This window comes from Takifugu rubripes, chromosome 6 (genome assembly GCF_901000725.2).
Source record: "Takifugu rubripes chromosome 6, fTakRub1.2, whole genome shotgun sequence".
Lineage (NCBI taxonomy): Eukaryota > Metazoa > Chordata > Actinopteri > Tetraodontiformes > Tetraodontidae > Takifugu > Takifugu rubripes.
The window spans coordinates 3,399,947-3,418,023 of NC_042290.1; the positions used below are offsets into that span (position 1 = coordinate 3,399,947).

The following is an 18,077-nucleotide window of genomic DNA, read 5'->3' on the forward strand; positions in this document are numbered from 1 at the left end:
ATGGTGTTTTCCTATTTACTTAGCTGACCTGCTCCACCCTCTTGGTCCCTCAGGTCAGCAGATCTAACGGAGGGCTGAGAGGAGACCTAAAATTTTTGAATCAGCTCCCTCTAAACATCAGGCAGGCTGACACGATTCCTTTTGTAAAGGTCATGTAGAAACACACTTTTTCCCTGTTTAACTACTGGTTGAGATGTTGCTCTTGAATTTTATAGTCTTTTATCATCGATTATTGTTTGCATTTTTACTGTTTTTTCCTTAGACTTCGTGTACATCGCTTTGGTGACACTGTTGTTTTTAAAGTGCTTTATCAATAAATAGATAGACTGATTGAATAGCTTGAAATCCTGGCTGAAAAAATTAAAATAGCAACAATAAAGATTTGTTGTTGTTTTGATTAAACCGCTCGGTAAAACTCTTCCAAACTGTTGATCTTTGGTCGATCCCCGGTTTTGATGACATCTTTGCTATTCTCCTTTTTTCTTTTTTTTTACTATTCTTTTGTTTTCTGCATATTCATTTAAAAAGGTTCATTTTGTGGTTGCTTTTCTATTAATGTGTGTGACTAAAATATAGTACTTCTGCTGCAGAATAGATGCTGTCAAATTTTTGTAGCATGTTTCAGATTATTCCAAAGATTTCTTTAAGATGATTACTGTGTTATAAATAGTGAACCGCTGTCACAGCTTCGGTTTCAGTATCCAGGAAACTGGACATGTTTCTGGGTGTTCCCTTCTTAGAGCATGTTTTTAATAACAGGTTGGTTTATTAAAATCCATCAAATCTAAAACACGCTGACACACACAGCCAGGTGGAGTCCCCAAAGAAAACAAATCTAATTTGATTTCCTGTCCTCAGCAGAGCTCTGTGCAGATACTGATGGATGCCTGTCATGCCAGGGGACTTGTTTAGTGAAAAAAAAAGAAGATATGAATTCAATTAATTAGGGGATGCACTTAGACATGGCTAATAGAATTTGAAATGAGCACTTTTGTTTCATTAACTGGCAAAGCCTCTGGGGCGTACTGAAGACCTGGATGGATTATTCAGCAGTCAGAACAGGAAGGAAAGAAAGCAGCAGCAGACTGTGGACTCTGATGTGTTTCCATGATCAAATGGGGAAACTGCTGCCGCAGTCTGCTGGGTCCGTTTTCCATCGTTGTTCCAAATTCCAAATTTAGCTTTTCGATACGATCAGTCATTTCCTGTATGCGCCATAAAGCCTTTGTTAGAGGCGGCTTTGCTTTGGTTCTTGGATTTTTGCTCTTAAATACAATACAGTAGCCTCGTGCAGCTGGTTAATTACTGAAGACGTTAAGCCAAAGGCAAAAAGAGGACAAACAAGGCCTTATATTTATGGTACTGCTATGTTTAAGAGAAGCCACCCAGTAAAGACAATAAGGTGCAAACCCAGATACAGCCCTTTAAAAGCAAACCTGGAACATAGGGCTAATTTGTATCAACTGTATATAATCACACAGTAGTGTAGAATTAGATGTGGCATATTTATGATACTTACATTTGATTAGCATTTATGGCTATGGGTATGAGGAGCGTGTATCTGTTGGACAGATCTGCAGCGTGTGCAGGTGATGTTGACCACAGCAGCATGTATAAAGCCGGGATTCCATCTCAGTTCTTTAACGATTGCTGTTTTTGTTATTAAAGTGCCAGAGGACACGTGATTGATGATTGGATGCACGTGCGCTGTGACCTTCAGTTCCTCTGATGTTATCTCTTTTATTAAATGAACCAATCTGGTTATGGAAACACGATTAGACTGACATTGTTTTACATATAGTTTATGAAGTACAGTAATTACATAGATGTTCATTTAACTCAGTCAGGTTTTGCACCTTAATGTGATTGTTTCCTGGGGTATATCAAAGGATCTAAAGTTTTTATTTGAAAAATATTATTGATTAATGTTGTTTTATGTAAACGTGTTAGTGATTATTAGACATTGAAGGACATTCACTGTCAGATAAGTATTCCAAAAGTAGTTGGTGAGCTGAGGACATGTTGATTCTTTTTTTTGGTAACTGACAAGTTTTTATTAACATACACTAAATCTAGAATGTCTTTTTGGGGATTAAGTTCCTAATTTCTGCTGTGTTTCAAGAGATGAAAACCTCTAATTTGTAGTTTAGCAGTAGTTTGTTGTTTCATTGTCATTTCTTTAATGAAAAAGCTAGTCTTGGTGGATTTTAACCAGTCCCATGAGGCCTGAAATCCAGCTGAGTTTTCTGTCCTACCAGGTAGACAGCTTCTCTTTTTCTTCTTTTTTAACTGCTTATAAGCCCCTGACCATATAAGCCCCCCCCCATAACGCTGGGGAGGGGGGGGGGGGGGCCCTTTTCCCCTTTTATTTTCACAAAGTAAACTGGGATCTCAGGGGACAGCAGGTGCCAGCAAACCCAGCTGGATTGCAGGCCTAAAAGGACTGGCTTGATGACTACTCTCTGAAACATTCCATGAATGAACAAAAGAAAAAAAAAAGAGTAAGATGCAAATCTCCATCTAATTCCAGTAAGTGAGTTTTTTTGTTTTGTTTATATCAGTGTACCATGGAAGCAATCAAATACCTGTAAAGGAACATTTGTTTTAAATGACTTCTCTAAGAGCAGCTAATAATTTAGCTACATAAACTGAAACGTTCCTGAACAAAGGTGACATTTATGGAGAAAAAAAAAAAAACTGAATAAATGCACCACTTTACAGTTGTTACCAAGAAAAACCAATACCCTTAGTGTCACATATCATCTCAGTTTAATTACAATGGCATGACTGTCCTGACAGGTAATCCTTTTTTGTGAACTCTGAAATTAACATTTGTAATTTTTTTTATCCACTCAGCTGAGCAAATCAGAGGAGTGACTCTGATCTCAGAGAGGCAGGTTGGAGATAAAAAATATTACAGAACACTGGAAGCAAGGGCTTTTGTGTTGTTTGGGAAGAACGTTATCCATTTTTAAACGAAAATCCTTTTAAGAGGGTGTTTGTAGGGTATTTGAATAAACATCTTGCTGAGCCTTCACTTACAGTTGATGGCCTTAGAAATTTCTGTCATCTTTGAGCCTTACATTTTAAAACATCATGGAATATATGGGAGAAACATCCTCAAACTGTTCATTAATAACATTATTTGGTTCTTTCCTGACACATATGTGCTTAAAGTCATGGCAGGCAAGCACAGCTTTCCGCCAAAAAAACCCCAAATGCACAGAAATGTTTAATTTATTCTTCTTCAGGCTACAACTCCTCACTACAACTCCTCCATTGGAAACAGTCAGGATTTCAAGGTCGAGGTCTTAATGGACTTCAGCATGTTAACAACCTTAGACCAGACCTTGTTTAGGTCTACCACGACCATCTTTATTAGTACCCAGTGCTCCCTTCTTCTCCCTGCCATTGTCTGTGGCCTCTCCGTGCTGCAGCCAACAACCATCTTTAATAATATAGCTGTCAAATTGTCATTTACTATGTCAGAATTTCCCTAATTTAGATATGAAAGAGATGTCTCTCTTAATCTCGGCATATTTAATGATTGACTGTACAGATCATACAGTATTTGTAATTTTATGCCTTGTAGCATCCCAGGTGATTCATACATTTAGTGAAGACATTTACAGGTTATTGATAGGTTGCCTTGAGACATTTCTCCTTGTCAGTGTATTGTGAAAGTAGTTTTTTTACCTACTCCTCATCCAGTTATTTTTTTTAAATAAAATAATAAAATGTGTGTATATACAGTATATATGTGTGTGTGTGTGTGTGTGTGTGTGTGTGCATATACATTATAGATTGTACAGATTTTAAAATAGCTTTTATTATTTTTGTATATATCTGTATTAATATAACATTTTAGAAACACTTCTACTGCTAGTACTGTCACTATTACTGCTACTACTAGACTATTACTAATAGTTTATTCCGTTACATACAAAACTAACGATCAAGCTTAAGTGAGTTTCGAGAAACAGAAATGGGGCGGCAGCATTGCGCATGCGCAGTGCTAAGAAGAGGAAGTTCCTGTAGACGTGACACAGTGGAGCAGCAGTCTGCGTTACTTTACAATATTTACACCGTTACAGTTCAGCTGTAGCTCAAGTGAAGGTAGGGATAAAATAACCTGCTTTAAAAGTCTTATTTTAACGCACTTAATGCCACGCTCCTGTCACTGTCCGCGTAACTTCAAAGAAGCTAATGCTACAGCTACTTTAGCCGATTATTATGTACAAAAAGGTCACGCCAACCTTGGTAAACTTTACATCATCTAATATTTAGTGTTTGCAAGATTTAAAGGCTAGAGAGATATAAATGAGTGTTAATTGTTTAAAAGTGAGACATACTTATGAGATGACATTCGCCGACTAAAGTACACATTTGCCCGATTAAATTACATAACAAAAGCTGCAAATATCCACACGGCTAAAAAGCGTTTTATTCTTTTACAGACGTGAAAAATGTTGATCCAGTCAACCATTGTTCCTTTAGTTCTGCTGCGTCACAAACTCCACATTACAGATTAAAACATCATCGAGCTTTAAAGTATATTTCATTCCCGAACAATAACGTCACAAACATGATTAAAAAATAAATAAATGCATAACTACTCAGGGGATGGGGTCTGATTTTAGGAAATGACAACCATTAACAAAAGGTTCCCCAATGGTCATTTAAATAAATGCTATCAACATGTCTTTTAAATCAGTGGGTCAGTATGTCATAAACGGTTTCCTTCAGGCTGCCTGTGATTTCACTGTGTTTGTATTTATGCTTTTCTACCTTCCTTTTCAGATGATATAGGAGCCTCCGCCGTGCTGCTGAAGCCCGGAGATTTGCTGTTGTAAAAGCTTTGTGGTGAGTAGATGTAGCAGCATGGTTCTGAAACCTGCCCTCTTCTCTCACTTCTCTAAAGGAAGTTACAGCTAGAAAGTAAAAATAGGGGGGTTTTGTCACGCTCTGTCAGATTTTCCCACTAAATATTTACTTATGAGATTTGTATGCATTTATAGATTCTGGATGGCACAAATATGACTATAGGAGGAGTTAAAGGTTAGTCGGCTTAATTTTGTACAGCTAAGGTTTAACGTTCGTTTGTAGCTATTTTGACCGATCTGTTTTTTCCCAATAGCTCCCACCATGAAGGCAGCTAGGAGCAGTATGTTAGGAGCTGGAATGTCCAACAGCAGCTTAAAGTATTCCCGCTTGGCCACTGATGAGGATGGCTACATAGATTTACAGGTAAGAACCTGCTTTCTGTGCATCTTCAGTTTTAAACCACCATTTCTAGAATATTATTTTGTACCTGAATTCAGTAGACTGAAACTTTCTTTGGTTCTCTTTTTGTTTGAATTTTACAGTTCAAAAAAAGTCCTCCCAAAGTCCCGTACAAGGCCATCGCATTGGCCATATTCCTGTTTTTGATTGGCTCCTTGCTGATAATCTTGGGAGCTCTGCTTCTGTCAGGAGTCATCGAGGTTGAGGTGAGTTTGGTCGCTGTGGTCGAAGCAATCTGTCGACGGGCCTCGTTTAGCCTTTGTCTGGATTCATTAATATTGGATTATACTGTGCATATGCTTTTCTCGTGACCAGCTTATTGTCAAAGGTGTCACATTTTCCCACCATGTGGGTTTAAAACAGCTAATAACCTGATAGATTTGTTTTCTTAAGCCTTTTTGTTTTGGTTTGTTCAGAATATCTCCAGCCACCACAAGAAACAGACACAATAACCAAAACAATGATGTGTTTTGCTATTCAAACTCAATATAAACTGTCATGTGTGTGAAGATAATTAACACAGAAAGGGTGGATTTCATTTGCATGGGCAGAATCAGATTACCTTGTTTGCACTACCTCCTGCGTTTATGCTAAACTAACAGCCTGCTGTTAATCTGCATCTTTGTATTGTTCACGTGGAAAATGAAGAAGCATTCCAAGAAATATCATGTGGGGGGGGGGTGATTGTGGTAATTATATTGACACAGAAATTGAAAAGTGTTAATGTACCCTGAGGTCTCCATGTTTACTACATTTGAGTTCTGTCTACAGCCTGGCAAAGATGGTGTCTTGCTACCTTTAAATTGGACCAATTAGGTTTCTGTCTTGTCCTGCTTCCAGTTCTTCTCTCTTGGATTTGCTGGCTGCACTCAGCTTGTCTGTGTTTGAAAATAGCTAATGATTTTAGTATTCCAAAGCCTTCACATGCCAAATTGTGGATTCCCTGCTGTGATCTCCTTAATTCCCAACTCCATGTGGGTGATTGCACATGTTCTATTTGTAATTGTCAGTAGGAGGTTTATATTTTATTTATTTCACTCTGTGTAAATCCGATTTGACATCGACGGAATGTTTGGGCGCTCCGCTTCCCAATTAACACACCTGAATTAAATATCCCATGACTAATATCAGGAATTACAGCTAGTTTATGCAGAAGCTTTTAACAGCTTTGAAACAGGCACCTTCTACAGTAAGAGGCTTAAATAAAAATGTATCCTTTCATCTTGCAGAAGAAAGTTTGGACGTGTTCAAGTAAACTTATTATTTGGTGACTAGTCTCATTAAAAACACTTACAAATACATCTCAGCAGGTCCCACTCCCTGTCGAAAAGGTAGAAATATTAAGTCAGCCACGCCTTTCAAAGAGAAAAAGCCCCGCAGTTCTGTGCTGCGTCAGACTGCCACCTGCTGGTGGAGTGAAACACTTGATATTTATAGAAAGTGGCAGCACTTCCTGGTGGGTGGGCTCCTCTCCATGCAATGATGAAGGCAGAGCTATGCGACAGCCTCCAGATGAAGTCGTCCCACCCTGATGGGCCTTTTTTAGATCAGTACACTTAAGCCCCGTAGAGCACCGTAAGTAGGTTCTTCCCATTCCTCATTAAAAAATATTCTAGTACTTGTGGGCAGGTGTGACATGAATGGATCAGGTCAGTGTTTTGGGTCGTTAATTCAAAGAAAATGTCACTTGGTCAGCTCTGATGGCAGGTTCTTATTGTTCACAGCACCCGGACCGCACCATTCCCGTCATCATAATCGGGCTGCTGGTTTTCCTGCCTGGCTTCTACCATTTAAGAATCGCCTACTATGCCGCCAAGGGTTACCGGGGTTACTCCTATGACGACATCCCAGATTTTGGTGACTGAGGAGAAGAGGACGTCCTGGTTCTTCAGACACGCTGTGTTCTCAGGCAGTTATTTTGGATCCCTGAATGTTTGTAGCCATCGAGGAGAGGCGTCACCACCGTTCTGCGTTCACAGGTGGCAGATTGGAGTTTGATTTTATCGCCTGTTGTTTATTTTCTGCACTTTGTAGCAACGTTGAGCCACGGAGATTTAACGGCAGAGAAAAAGGACGTTAAAAAGTCACTGTAAAGGCCTGACGCTTTCTTCTCGGCAGCTGAAGACGTAGATTAGCATATATGGCAGATTAGCATCCTAGAGACAGTTGTCTATCTATCTTCTGAGTATTTACTGGTGTCAATCCAATATAACCAGAAACTTTTTGCCTGACACCTTAGCAGCACTGTTTAGAAGGCATTTATTTTAAAATGTAATGTGTTACTTTGTTTATGCATATCAATGTAGAAAGATGTATTTTTTATATGCATTTGCCTGATTTAAGAAGTAAAAAAAAGTCATGTGCTGTAAGAAATTATATTTATTTGCCATAAACTGAGAATAAAATGCTGATTTTATGATGCACCCTTTATTTAAACTGCACATTCATGCGGAACACCCGTTCATGTGTGTAGGGTATAAAGGTTATGTGCATTTGGAACCTGTAGCATGCTCTAATAGACAAAGGCTGTTTGAGTTAATCTGTCGGAAATAAGTACGATCTCTGATAACGACGTCGCCTACTTGAAAGTGTTGACCCCAAACCTGAAACGTCTCCAGCACTAATGGTGTTTTCACCAGCGTCACGGCGCCACGCGCCCTCATACCGCTGCCGTCAAAGCCTTTTTGAACTGATAACAAGCCGAATGTTGTGTCTCTTCAAAGGAAAAGAAAAGAAAACTCAGGGTTTGACTCTTAAAACCACTTTCACCCCAGCTCATTAGAAATGAACTCGCGCTGTGAGTGGCTGCAACCGGTGCACTCAAACAGACTCGTGTCAACTATTAAGAGGACCGATCTGGGAAAATAAGAGGATTATCCTGCTCAGACTTTTGTCAGATTCTCTATATAGTTAAAAGTTACTTCGTTCATGGGCTAAATCCACAGCCTCTCTGGGCTCCTCTTCATCGGCTAATGACATCTCTAATCTGCTGTCACACCTCGCACATTGGTTGTGAGGATGTGGCATATTTTTATTTATTCCTGCCATTGTGTGATGTCTTTCCTTTTGGAATGTTTTGGAGGTGTAAAATTCAAAATAAGGTCATATTTTCAGTTTTCGCCGCCTTTGTGCTCTTGAAATTGAATGTGTGGCTTCAGTGATTTCCAAAAGCATCACCAATCCTTTCTTATTTCCTCCCTTCCTTTTCCACATCTCACCCAGCACCAATAGAGCCATTTCTCATCTGCAGGCTGCCCTGAGTGACTCGCAGGTCAGTTTCCTGTCATGGCCGACAACACCAGATCAAGGACGCCCCCTGGTGGCCTACACTAAACCGGATGCCCCCTGAGGATTAAAGGATTTTTTTTGCCTGCGCACAAATAAATAAATAAATACATAAAAAATATATATATGCACAACGCATGTGGTTTAACGTTGAAGAGGCTTAATCACATGTCAGAAACGCAGTTGAGGTTGATTTGGATTTTTAAACGACAACAGGAACCAGCGGGAGGAAAAAGTAGGAAGGGAGGGTCGAACTCCGAGGTAACCGAATACGTCGATGCTTCGCTGTCACCTGTACCTGAACGCAACACCTGTTGCCGGCGGCGGTGAGGTTTTTCAACCAGGAAAAAAAAGCTCTAATTTCAAGTAATTGTACGACGGCAAAAAGAAACAAGAGGCCCCGTTATCAGTCTGTGACCCGGAGTCCACACGAAGCATCGATCTGGACGCGTTACTGCAAGAGAGCTGCGTAAAGATGCGTTTTTAAAGGGAAGCGCCGGGAAGAAGGGCCACAGGTAGGGTCGCTTTTCACCAAACAATTCCTTAATGATACCGGTTGTTTTTGGTGGATTCCAGCAGCTTTGAAAGACTGGAGAAAGAATTGTGCAAACTTGTGCAGGGAGAGTACGGATTATTCTATCACTATCTGAAAACCATCGAGAGGTTTTATTATTTATTATTTTATTTATTTTTGTAAATTAAGAAAATGAATTTCTGTTCAGCCCTCAGGGCCACCAAATGGGCTCTTAGTTAATAATGAATAGGTTGTGTGTGGTATATTTTTTATTTATTTATTGCTCATATATGTTTAATACCTCCTCTTCATCATTCATGAAATGTCAAGAAAACAGGTTGGCTGACCTTTACAGGCAGTTCCACATGCACTAAAGAGCATGTTTTATTGTTATGCGCCTCATTTGGAACGAACCTGCATTTACTTGCCCAAACATCTGCTTTCGGATGTTTAAAACCCCTTTCCTGAGATATTTCCACCAAAAACTAGACAAAGCATGTGTGATGAAGTAAGAAAATAACATCCAACTTGTCCTTTTATTCACATTAAAAGGAGGCTACTATTCCTACTACTCCTATTACTTCTTCCATATATTTAAAAGCTTTTTTCTGATACCAAAGTCACACATTTGAGCTTGCAACAGCAAACAGAATCTAATTTAGTCATACAATCCAGACCGGTGATGACGAGCGTCCCAAGGTCCAGGCTCCTTTCATCACTATTTAGGCCTTTATTTTAAATTTTAAAATCGGTGTAGCTTTGTGAACGAGCACATCGTGATGTCATTGGATGGAGTGCGTATCTGTTTCACCTATTTTGTAAAGGCCTCGCCTAAAAGTTCCTGGACGTGGTAAACACCTTAATCGGCTGAAGCAGATGCAAAGCACGGTGAAGAACTTCCCGGCAGGTTTGCATACTTCATACTACGCTGGCCTCTCAAGTAGAGAATGTCCGAATCGTGTGTTGCTATATTAGTGTGGACAGGTGCAGATAAATTCAGTTTCAGTTTAAAGTTTGAGCCCATTGAGGTGACCGAGCTCATAAACTGGTGTTGTTTGCAGTATTGCTGCGATCAGTTAGCATGGCGTTCTGTTCCAAATCAAGGTACATGCTCTTCGCCATGCTAATCGTGTGATGCTGATCTTTTGAGGTTTGGATGTGCCTCTTTAACCAGGTGACTCGGAAGAAGCTGCTGAAAAAGTGGGATTTCATGGCCTTTAAGGTAAAATGGTTATCCGTCTTCATCGCATCTCAGTTGTTGGAGTGTTGAGTTCCAATGGCGCAGTCGAGGAAATTAAACTTTAAACCAGGGTCTGCTCGGACTCAGACATGTGTTGACTTTAGTCAGGCAGTGTCAACATCAGCTATGGGCTGGATTTACAGGTGTATTAAGCAGTTGTAAGTCGGATTGAGAGCAACCAGCCACCTGTTGTGCAACAAGCTGGCAGATATCTCAAGTGAAATGTTTCTTTTGCTATTATTTAAATTGGGTTGAGTCTCAGATGGAAACATAGAAATAATAATAATAATATATATATATATATATATATATATATATATATATATATATACTGTACACACTTTGTGACTGCTTCCACATAAAAAAGTGGCAATATGAATGCAGCCCATCTAAATACAACTACCCCGCTGAGACGCACGTGCATGAGTAAAAAATGGAATCCAGGAAGAAGGAACTCATAAAACAGGAGTAATTCACAAAAAATCGATATGCTACTAAAGGAAAAATGTTTCCCTGGCGGCCGTGGTGATTTTCAAAAATGCTACTTCTACCTCTCTCAGAAGTACAGAATCGTCTTTATTTCGTCCGCTTTTCTTTGAATCATTCTTCAAAATACAAATCCAGTCAGGTCACATATAATGTTCTTTTATAATGTGTAAGGAAGAACTATGAAATGAGTTTTTTTATACATTTCATATGACTCACTTGGTCCAGACAGCAGATAACAAGTCTCAAGTGAATACTTTTTGATAGGGAACGCTCAATGAGTAAGGACTCAGGGAACAAAACCAGCATCTGTATAAACCAGGAAGACGTTACCTTCTCTGTCCCTGTGCTTTATAAACCACCATTAAGGGGAATGTTGGTCATTATTCCAAGCTTTAGCATTAAATTAAAAATAAAGCCAACCGTGCACTTTTTCACCTTCCAGTTGAGCGTTTTGTTGCGGGGTGCAGACATGATTGCGAGGTCATTGCTTTGTTCTGATTAAGGATTTCGCCGCACATTTGCTGTAAATGGGTGGCGAGATCGTTGGAACTTCAGAGGAAACGTTGTCTAAGGTTTTGCGTCTTTAGGGAGTTGAAGGTTTTCACATTAATCTGTATTTATTGGTTTGTGAAAACTAAATTGTTATTATATTATTTTATATATATATATATATATATACTGAAATTGGGGATGTGGAGTCATCACCTTTCGTGGAGCCTAGCAGCATGAACCCTACAAGTAATTATTTAGCATTTAAAACAACTTAATAAAAATGACCCCAAATCTGAGTGAGGAAAAAGCCACGTATTTCCATAAGGCTTGGCTCAGAGACGATGGCCGTTGCATTCAGTAAGGACGTGGCGCCGAACACTAGCTTAGCTTCAACACTGCTGGTGCTGCTCTGCCTCCATCCATAGTCATAGCATTAATTTACCAATAGCTCCCAATGGTTCTGTGTAGTTGCCATGGTAATTTCCCTACAGAAGGATCAAATATATTAACATTTGTATGTAAGGGCCTAATTAAAACACCAAAAGAAGAAACAGCAAAAAGTTGCTCTTTTACTGTAGAAATGAACCTTAGTAGCTACAGTCAAGCGCTGATTCTTGCATCGAAAGTATATGATGTTATATTTAGAGACCGTTTACGGTGGATTACAAAACCAAGAAGAGCTTAATTGTCTACAAAAAGGATAATGGCGTGTTTACACTTGTCACTTGCGCAGCTCTTGGCAGAATTGCTGATTATTCTGTCTTTGTATTTACAAAAAAAAGGTCAGAATTTGATTTGCACGCCTGTGGTTGAACAGCTCCAGTTGTGTCTGCTGATATATCTGTGCTACATGGGGCACTTGGCTGAATCACTCCAACTCGCCGCCGTGGTAATGTTTCTAGTTTCTCGAGGCGCAGAGCAGGAAGTGGCAGGGAAGCGTCCTTGTTTCCATGGCACACTGGTCTCAGCACTGCAGGCCTGTTTGTCTGGCTGCTCGATGAGCTGGAGTCGCCGTTTTAATCACGGCCAACAGCCCACAGCGAGACCTTTGTCACCTTTGGTCTGGTTTTAATCGCTTGTATCCCAGTTTATTAACTTTGGTGTTTTGCCATTTAACCTCATTGGAGCAGTAAACTTGTAAACATTTTATTGATCTACTCGGTATCTGTGAGGGAGCCGAGTTATTTGCGCAAACAGTGGCGGCGTGTGTCAATCCGGAGTAATCCAAACTCCTGATCTCTCCAAGGTGAACAGCAGAATCTGGAGTGAATCTGCTCGTTATGAGGCAAACATGGCGAAGCCACCGCTGTTTCGCCATTTTAATGAGGTTTCCTCGGCCGTTCTGTTCTGAGAATTGGGACGATGACATCTCAGTTTGGCTGGCCGGGCGTGTCCTCAACCAAAACAAAACAGCTGGGATATGATAAGCAGCGGATCAAGTCTCTGCTGGATGGTTTTGCATAGAAACGCATGGTGGAAAAGGGGCTGGGAAACAAATGTCCGCATGTGAATCACAGCACAGGAGCTGCAGATGCATCGCAGATCCTGTTTTCTGGCTTTGGCTGTGATTTTATTAAGAAAAAAAAAAGTCGGTATATGTTGTGCTGTGGGAAGCAGCGGCATGTTGACAGCCTGTGTAATTGTTTTCTACCGGCACAGACCTTGCCCCCGCCACAAAATGAAAAAGCCCATAAAAGAGTTATGGATATAGCCTGCTGGGACTGGGACTGGGACTGGGATGGGGGGGTCACTGTTTACATTAAAGAATAATAGGGATCACTGAAGATGGCAGTCGCATCATTCGCATGAGCACATAAATCTAATAAGGCCGACCTTGTTGTTATGATGAGCGCGTTGCCAGGAAATCTGCACACACAGGGAACCTTGCAGTCTCACCCATGAGCATGACCCTAATGTAGTTTTATTTTATATTTTTTTTTAAATTGCATCAAATATGTGCTTTACTACAATGCAAGTGAGCTGAAGAGGAGGAAAAATAAATAATCCTGCTCTCACATGTCAATGGCCGATTATAAGAATTTGGCAAGACGTTGTAGCAGAAGCACTCAATTATATGATGATGTCATCTAATTATGGCCTAACCTCATTTCAATTAAGGCGGCTTTCCCCTCGCTCTCCCGTTTGCTTTTGTAGTCTGGCAGCCTTCAGATTTCTAGTTTTATATATATACCTTTTAAGCAGGTCAATTGTTGCTGTTGTTTGTGACCCAGATACCGTTGAGTGTAAAGGTCATTCGTTAAATCTTGATTTCCTCTCCTCGCTGAAGCTGCCGTCTCCAGAGGTGAGTCAGCGCTGAAACCGGGAGCTGCGCACGTCCCGATCTGTCCTGTAATTCGGATCTGTTTTCGTGTTGCACCTGAGTCGTCCCGGTGACATCAGCGCTGCCTTTCTCTCTTTATGGCCTCCCAATCAGCTCTTCTTATCTCCGTCCTTGACGGCTAAGTACAGCCGCTCCGGCCAGAGACCTTCATTGATGCGTTTTAAATAAAACACTTATCTGTCACTCCGCATGTGACTCTCCGGAGATTTATGTGACTTTTATGACGTTCACTTTCAGAAAAGGGTACAGGTCCGCTGAGTTTTCTGGCAGCCGAGTCGGCGTCGGCCATTTGTGTAATGACATGGGACGAATTCCAGTTACTGAAAAGCTGTATAAAAACACACTCGCACGCACACACACGCACACACACACTGTGCTTTAAATTATGACGGAAGCAAGCGCTCTGCAGCAGCCTGTTTGGTTGTCACAGGCTGTCGCCCTGCGTGCGGCCGAGGCAATAATGTGATTGTGACAATTTTGCCCCTTGTGCCAACAGAGGCTGACCATGTGACCAGGTTGTGTGAGTGACAGACATGGGGTCACGAGGAAGCACCTTCACCGCGGCGGCAGCTTTCTGTCTGTTCTGTAAGTAGCCTGACAGTTTTGCTTGAAATGTGTTGTGACTGTTTGTGGAACAATGGGTCAGATTGTACAGGTTTTCTGTTCTCCTGATAAATTCAGGGCTGTGTGGAGCTTTGAGGCCGGAGGTGCGCGGAAAAGTAGGAGGTGCGGCGGAGTTGCCGTGTAATTTTCCTTCATCCCAACCTGCTGGGAACGTGTCCTCGGCTCCCCTGCGCGTGGTCGAATGGGTTCGACGGGGGCTCGACAGCCCCGTGCTGATGAAATTCGGGTCGTACAAACCGCGTGTCCACCCGGATTATGAAGGTGAGTGAAAACGGGAACGCATCAGTTGGTTTTTTATGCACCACTGAAACATCAGCGTGGCTTTTAACACATGAACATTTAAGGCAGCGGTGTCCAAATCCAGTCCATGAGGCCGCAGACAAGCCGGGTTTTCTGTCCTACCAGGCAGAAAACGCTTCCTCTGACAAAGGTGGGATGTCAGGTGAAACAATGTCGACCTGGTAGGACAGAAACCCGCTTCATCTGGATTGGATTTGGGCACACCTGATTTAAGGTCTTCATATCTTTATTCTACACCGGAATACATTTTCTGTCCATTCTATTGATTGATCAGTCACAATTACACAATATAGACAGTATTGAAGGTTAATTTTGAAAGCTGAACAACAGAAGAAGACCAGAAGAACCTTATACTGAACCCCCAACCTCATCAAATCTCAAGCAAGGTGTAAAATGTCAGACACGACTCCATCAGAAGGTTAGTCTAACAGGGCTTTCACCAGCAGGGCTTTCTCTCCACCTTCACCGGGCTCCTGTTCATGCTTCAGTTTCCATTTATTCAGACTGTCCATGAGAAGCCCTGAGCCTCGACCCCTCAGCAAGCAACAGATAGTTTGGGTCCTGAGTTCCTGCGTTGAATTGGCGGCTCCATCAATATGGAATGTCCTTCAGCCTGTTGTGGTGGTGCCTGAACAGGACAAAAGCTGCGCCAGATTACATCTTAATTACATCTTAATTACACTTTGCTGAAGATTTATGCACATAACATCACAAGTATTGTTGAGTTTTGGTGAGCAGCTGTGGATTAATTAACAGAGCGCAATCAGGCCTCATTCTAGAAAACAACGAATGCCGTGGATTCTTCTCAGAGCCTTAGGAGATTCAGCATATTAACAATGACCTTTCTAACCTGCTTCTTTTAAGATGGCTCTAACTCTCAAATTGCAATGACCATTGTTGCCTTTGTGCCCGCAGCGTTGACAGCAGTAATGGTTCTGTGAGGGGAAGTTCCTCGGTGCAGCAGCAATACCTGCGTAAAGCTCACTCTAGCCCTTAAGAGCTCAGACAATGGGAACTGTGGACAAAAGCTCAGTTGCTTTCTTTTCAGGCACTCTTATTTTCTGTGGAGCTGCCCGAAGAGAAAGCCTGCAACTGTTCCAAATAATTCCAATACAGATGGATTGAAACACCTGTTTGGAATGCTTATATGTTGAAGCAAAAATGCTAGAATCACAGATGAAATCTTTAAATTCATTGCGGTATTATATCTATTAAGCTGCAACTAATTCATTGTCGATGACATTTCTATGTGGATATGAAGCTTTCACAATGATTTCAGCTCTGAGTGGACTCGGGGGCAGCGTGGCACACAATAAAGAGCAATACTCGTCACGTTTATGTGCATGTTTGCCAAAGGATCAGAACCTGTGTTCAGCTCTTTGGCCTTTCAGGTCAATGCCACTCCCTCCCCTTCCTCCAGCAGGAAATATGACACATTTACATGGCTATAAAGTCATGTTGGACCTTGGCTGGTGAGATCTTGTAAGCGGAAGAAGGGCAGGCTCATAAAATCCTTTTGTTGCCAGATCTGCAGATCACTGATGGCCAATCCTGGATTCTGGATGAGGAAGCAGCTATATGCTGCTCCTAGGAAAGATTGCTCATACTTTATGAAATGAACACCACTGCTTGTGCTCCTCCTATAACCGGGAGGGTAATCACGTGCCTCTCTGGCAGTTTCGCCCTCCGTAACGCAGACAAAAGGCTTGAAAAGAGACTCTTTGTCCTTGCTGTTGCTAAGCTCCAGCTTTCTCACTGGGTGCTGTGGGAGTAACAGGTGCAGGATGGAAAACTGATGCTTCAGAAGTCGAACAACTGGTGTGGATTTCACCTCCTCCAGCCACACAGCTCCTCCACTGCCACCACCATTTGCCCATGAGGCCCCATTGAGTTGCAGCTCAGCTTGCCGATCAACTCGTATATCTCTCTTCTTCAGCCCCTTATTTTCTTTTAAAACCCATCTGGTATCAAATTTAAACATTCTCTGTTCAAGCACGCACAGCAACAGAGCGTGATACGCATGACTCTCCTCCAGATTGTTGTTAAAGCTGGAAAATATAAATATATTTGCTGGAATAAAGCAGTAACGATGGGGGATTAACATGGGTTTGGTGAGTGGGACAGGGAATCTCTCAGCTCACATATACTCACCGTACAGCTGTATAAATACATTTCTCATGTAAATCTCTTAGCAAGAGAGCGGACTGCGCTGCCATAACACATTAAACACAGCCAACGCGGATAATAAGCCTCCTTTGGGGGATGGACAAACACGAGAGTTTGCACTGGGATTACTGACGTCCGTTACAGAAACAAGTATCTTCTGATAGCCAGAGAGCTCTCAATTTAAATTTCAAATGCTCGGCGTGGAGGGAAACCTTATCTGCGTCTTTCTTAAGCGAAACCTGAACAGCTCCGTGTAGATTGCCAACAACGTCTCTCGCTGGTGATGCGGGCCTGCTGCCCGTGGATGTGACGCGCTCGGGGACGCTCGCGTCTGCGGACGCCTTAAATATAAGCAGTATGGATGTGAACCACATTTTACAAAAGGGCCATATCCGAGCAAACAAGACGGATTCCTGATCATTTTGGCTTTGGGAGAAAGGAAAATATTTCTGGGCCACTGCTTTTGAAATTATAGAAGGAATCCAAATAAGAGCTGGGTTAAAAATTCTCAGGAAGTATGTGTTCATCAGTGAAAATTGTGTTTTTCTAGTTTCCTTGTGTGTCCTTTTGAGAGTGTTTTTGGGTGGGTGGTACATGAAAAATCCTTTGAGCATTTTTTGAAGAATGAAGACTTTGTAACGCACTGGTGTGGTCTCGAGTTTCTTTGTCACCTGAGATTGTTTTGAAGGAAAAAAAAAAGCCTTGAAGGGACTTGAGCAGTTGGAACAGTTGTGTGGGTGTGTGTGTGTGAGTGGATGGATGTAGGCCTGAGTACATCTGTGTCATGTCAGAAGGAAACTGCACTTTAGTTAATTTAACCGTTTCATCGATCATTCATGGGAACATGAGGATCAGGGATGGTGCTGTTGGTGTGGGCGGAGCTTCTGCCTGTTCACAGTCATCTCTGTCAGGCCGGGTCACACCAGCCCAACAGGACCCGAGAGAGAAACAGCATCATTCAAACAGCTCATTGTTCTGCTTAGCAGATGTAGCATAGCATGCTCGTGCTGGGTCTTCTCTTGCAGCTTCATCAGTCTGCGTTAACAAATTGTGCAAATCAGGAACTTCCTGTGCACGTTTGTTAGAAAATCTGGTCTATTTTAATCACGCGTTGACTTTGGTGATGAGCTGGTTCCCAAACCTGTGGGGGAAGAAGCAAGAATCTTAATTTATCCAGCAAATATTTGCTCCTCTTTAAAAATGGGACACTTTATTCAACTCAAATTCTCCGTCGGTTGCATATTTATAGACATTATATCATACCTTTTCACCAATAAATGATTTCTGAAGCTGTCATTTGAGAGGCTTATGTTTTAATCTGCTCATGCAGCAGCTTCCAATCA

At 41.6% G+C, this 18,077-nt stretch overlaps 2 protein-coding genes across 2 annotated transcripts in view; both read left to right on the forward strand.

The window, feature by feature from the left end:
- Positions 1–3,982: 3,982 nt before the first annotated feature.
- On the forward strand, positions 3,983–7,699 carry LOC101078981 (transmembrane protein 230-like). Its single transcript, XM_003965143.3, has 6 exons — positions 3,983–4,116; positions 4,801–4,863; positions 5,019–5,058; positions 5,138–5,247; positions 5,367–5,489; positions 7,008–7,699. Exons 3-6 carry the CDS (start codon positions 5,037–5,039, stop codon positions 7,146–7,148), a joined length of 396 nt encoding a protein of 131 aa, XP_003965192.2. The 5' UTR covers positions 3,983–4,116; positions 4,801–4,863; positions 5,019–5,036; the 3' UTR covers positions 7,149–7,699.
- A 1,087-nt stretch (positions 7,700–8,786) lies between these two features.
- igsf9a (immunoglobulin superfamily, member 9a) overlaps positions 8,787–18,077 on the forward strand; it is a 36,547-nt gene continuing 27,256 nt past the window's right edge. The window contains exons 1-3 of the mRNA XM_011604494.2: positions 8,787–9,083; positions 14,141–14,229; positions 14,326–14,529. Of these exons, the coding sequence (XP_011602796.2) occupies positions 14,178–14,229; positions 14,326–14,529 (256 nt within the window). The 5' untranslated portion in view covers positions 8,787–9,083; positions 14,141–14,177. The remainder of the gene's footprint in view (positions 9,084–14,140; positions 14,230–14,325; positions 14,530–18,077) is intronic.

Bases quoted from the DNA above. Each gene is read 5' to 3' on its own strand.
- LOC101078981 (XM_003965143.3), top strand. From the start codon at position 5,037: ATGACTATAGGAGGAGTTAAAG. The intron at 5,059-5,137 runs GTTAGTCGGCTT...TTTTCCCAATAG, and splicing joins GACTATAGGAGGAGTTAAAG to CTCCCACCATGAAGGCAGCT. The intron at 5,248-5,366 runs GTAAGAACCTGC...TGAATTTTACAG, and splicing joins ATGGCTACATAGATTTACAG to TTCAAAAAAAGTCCTCCCAA.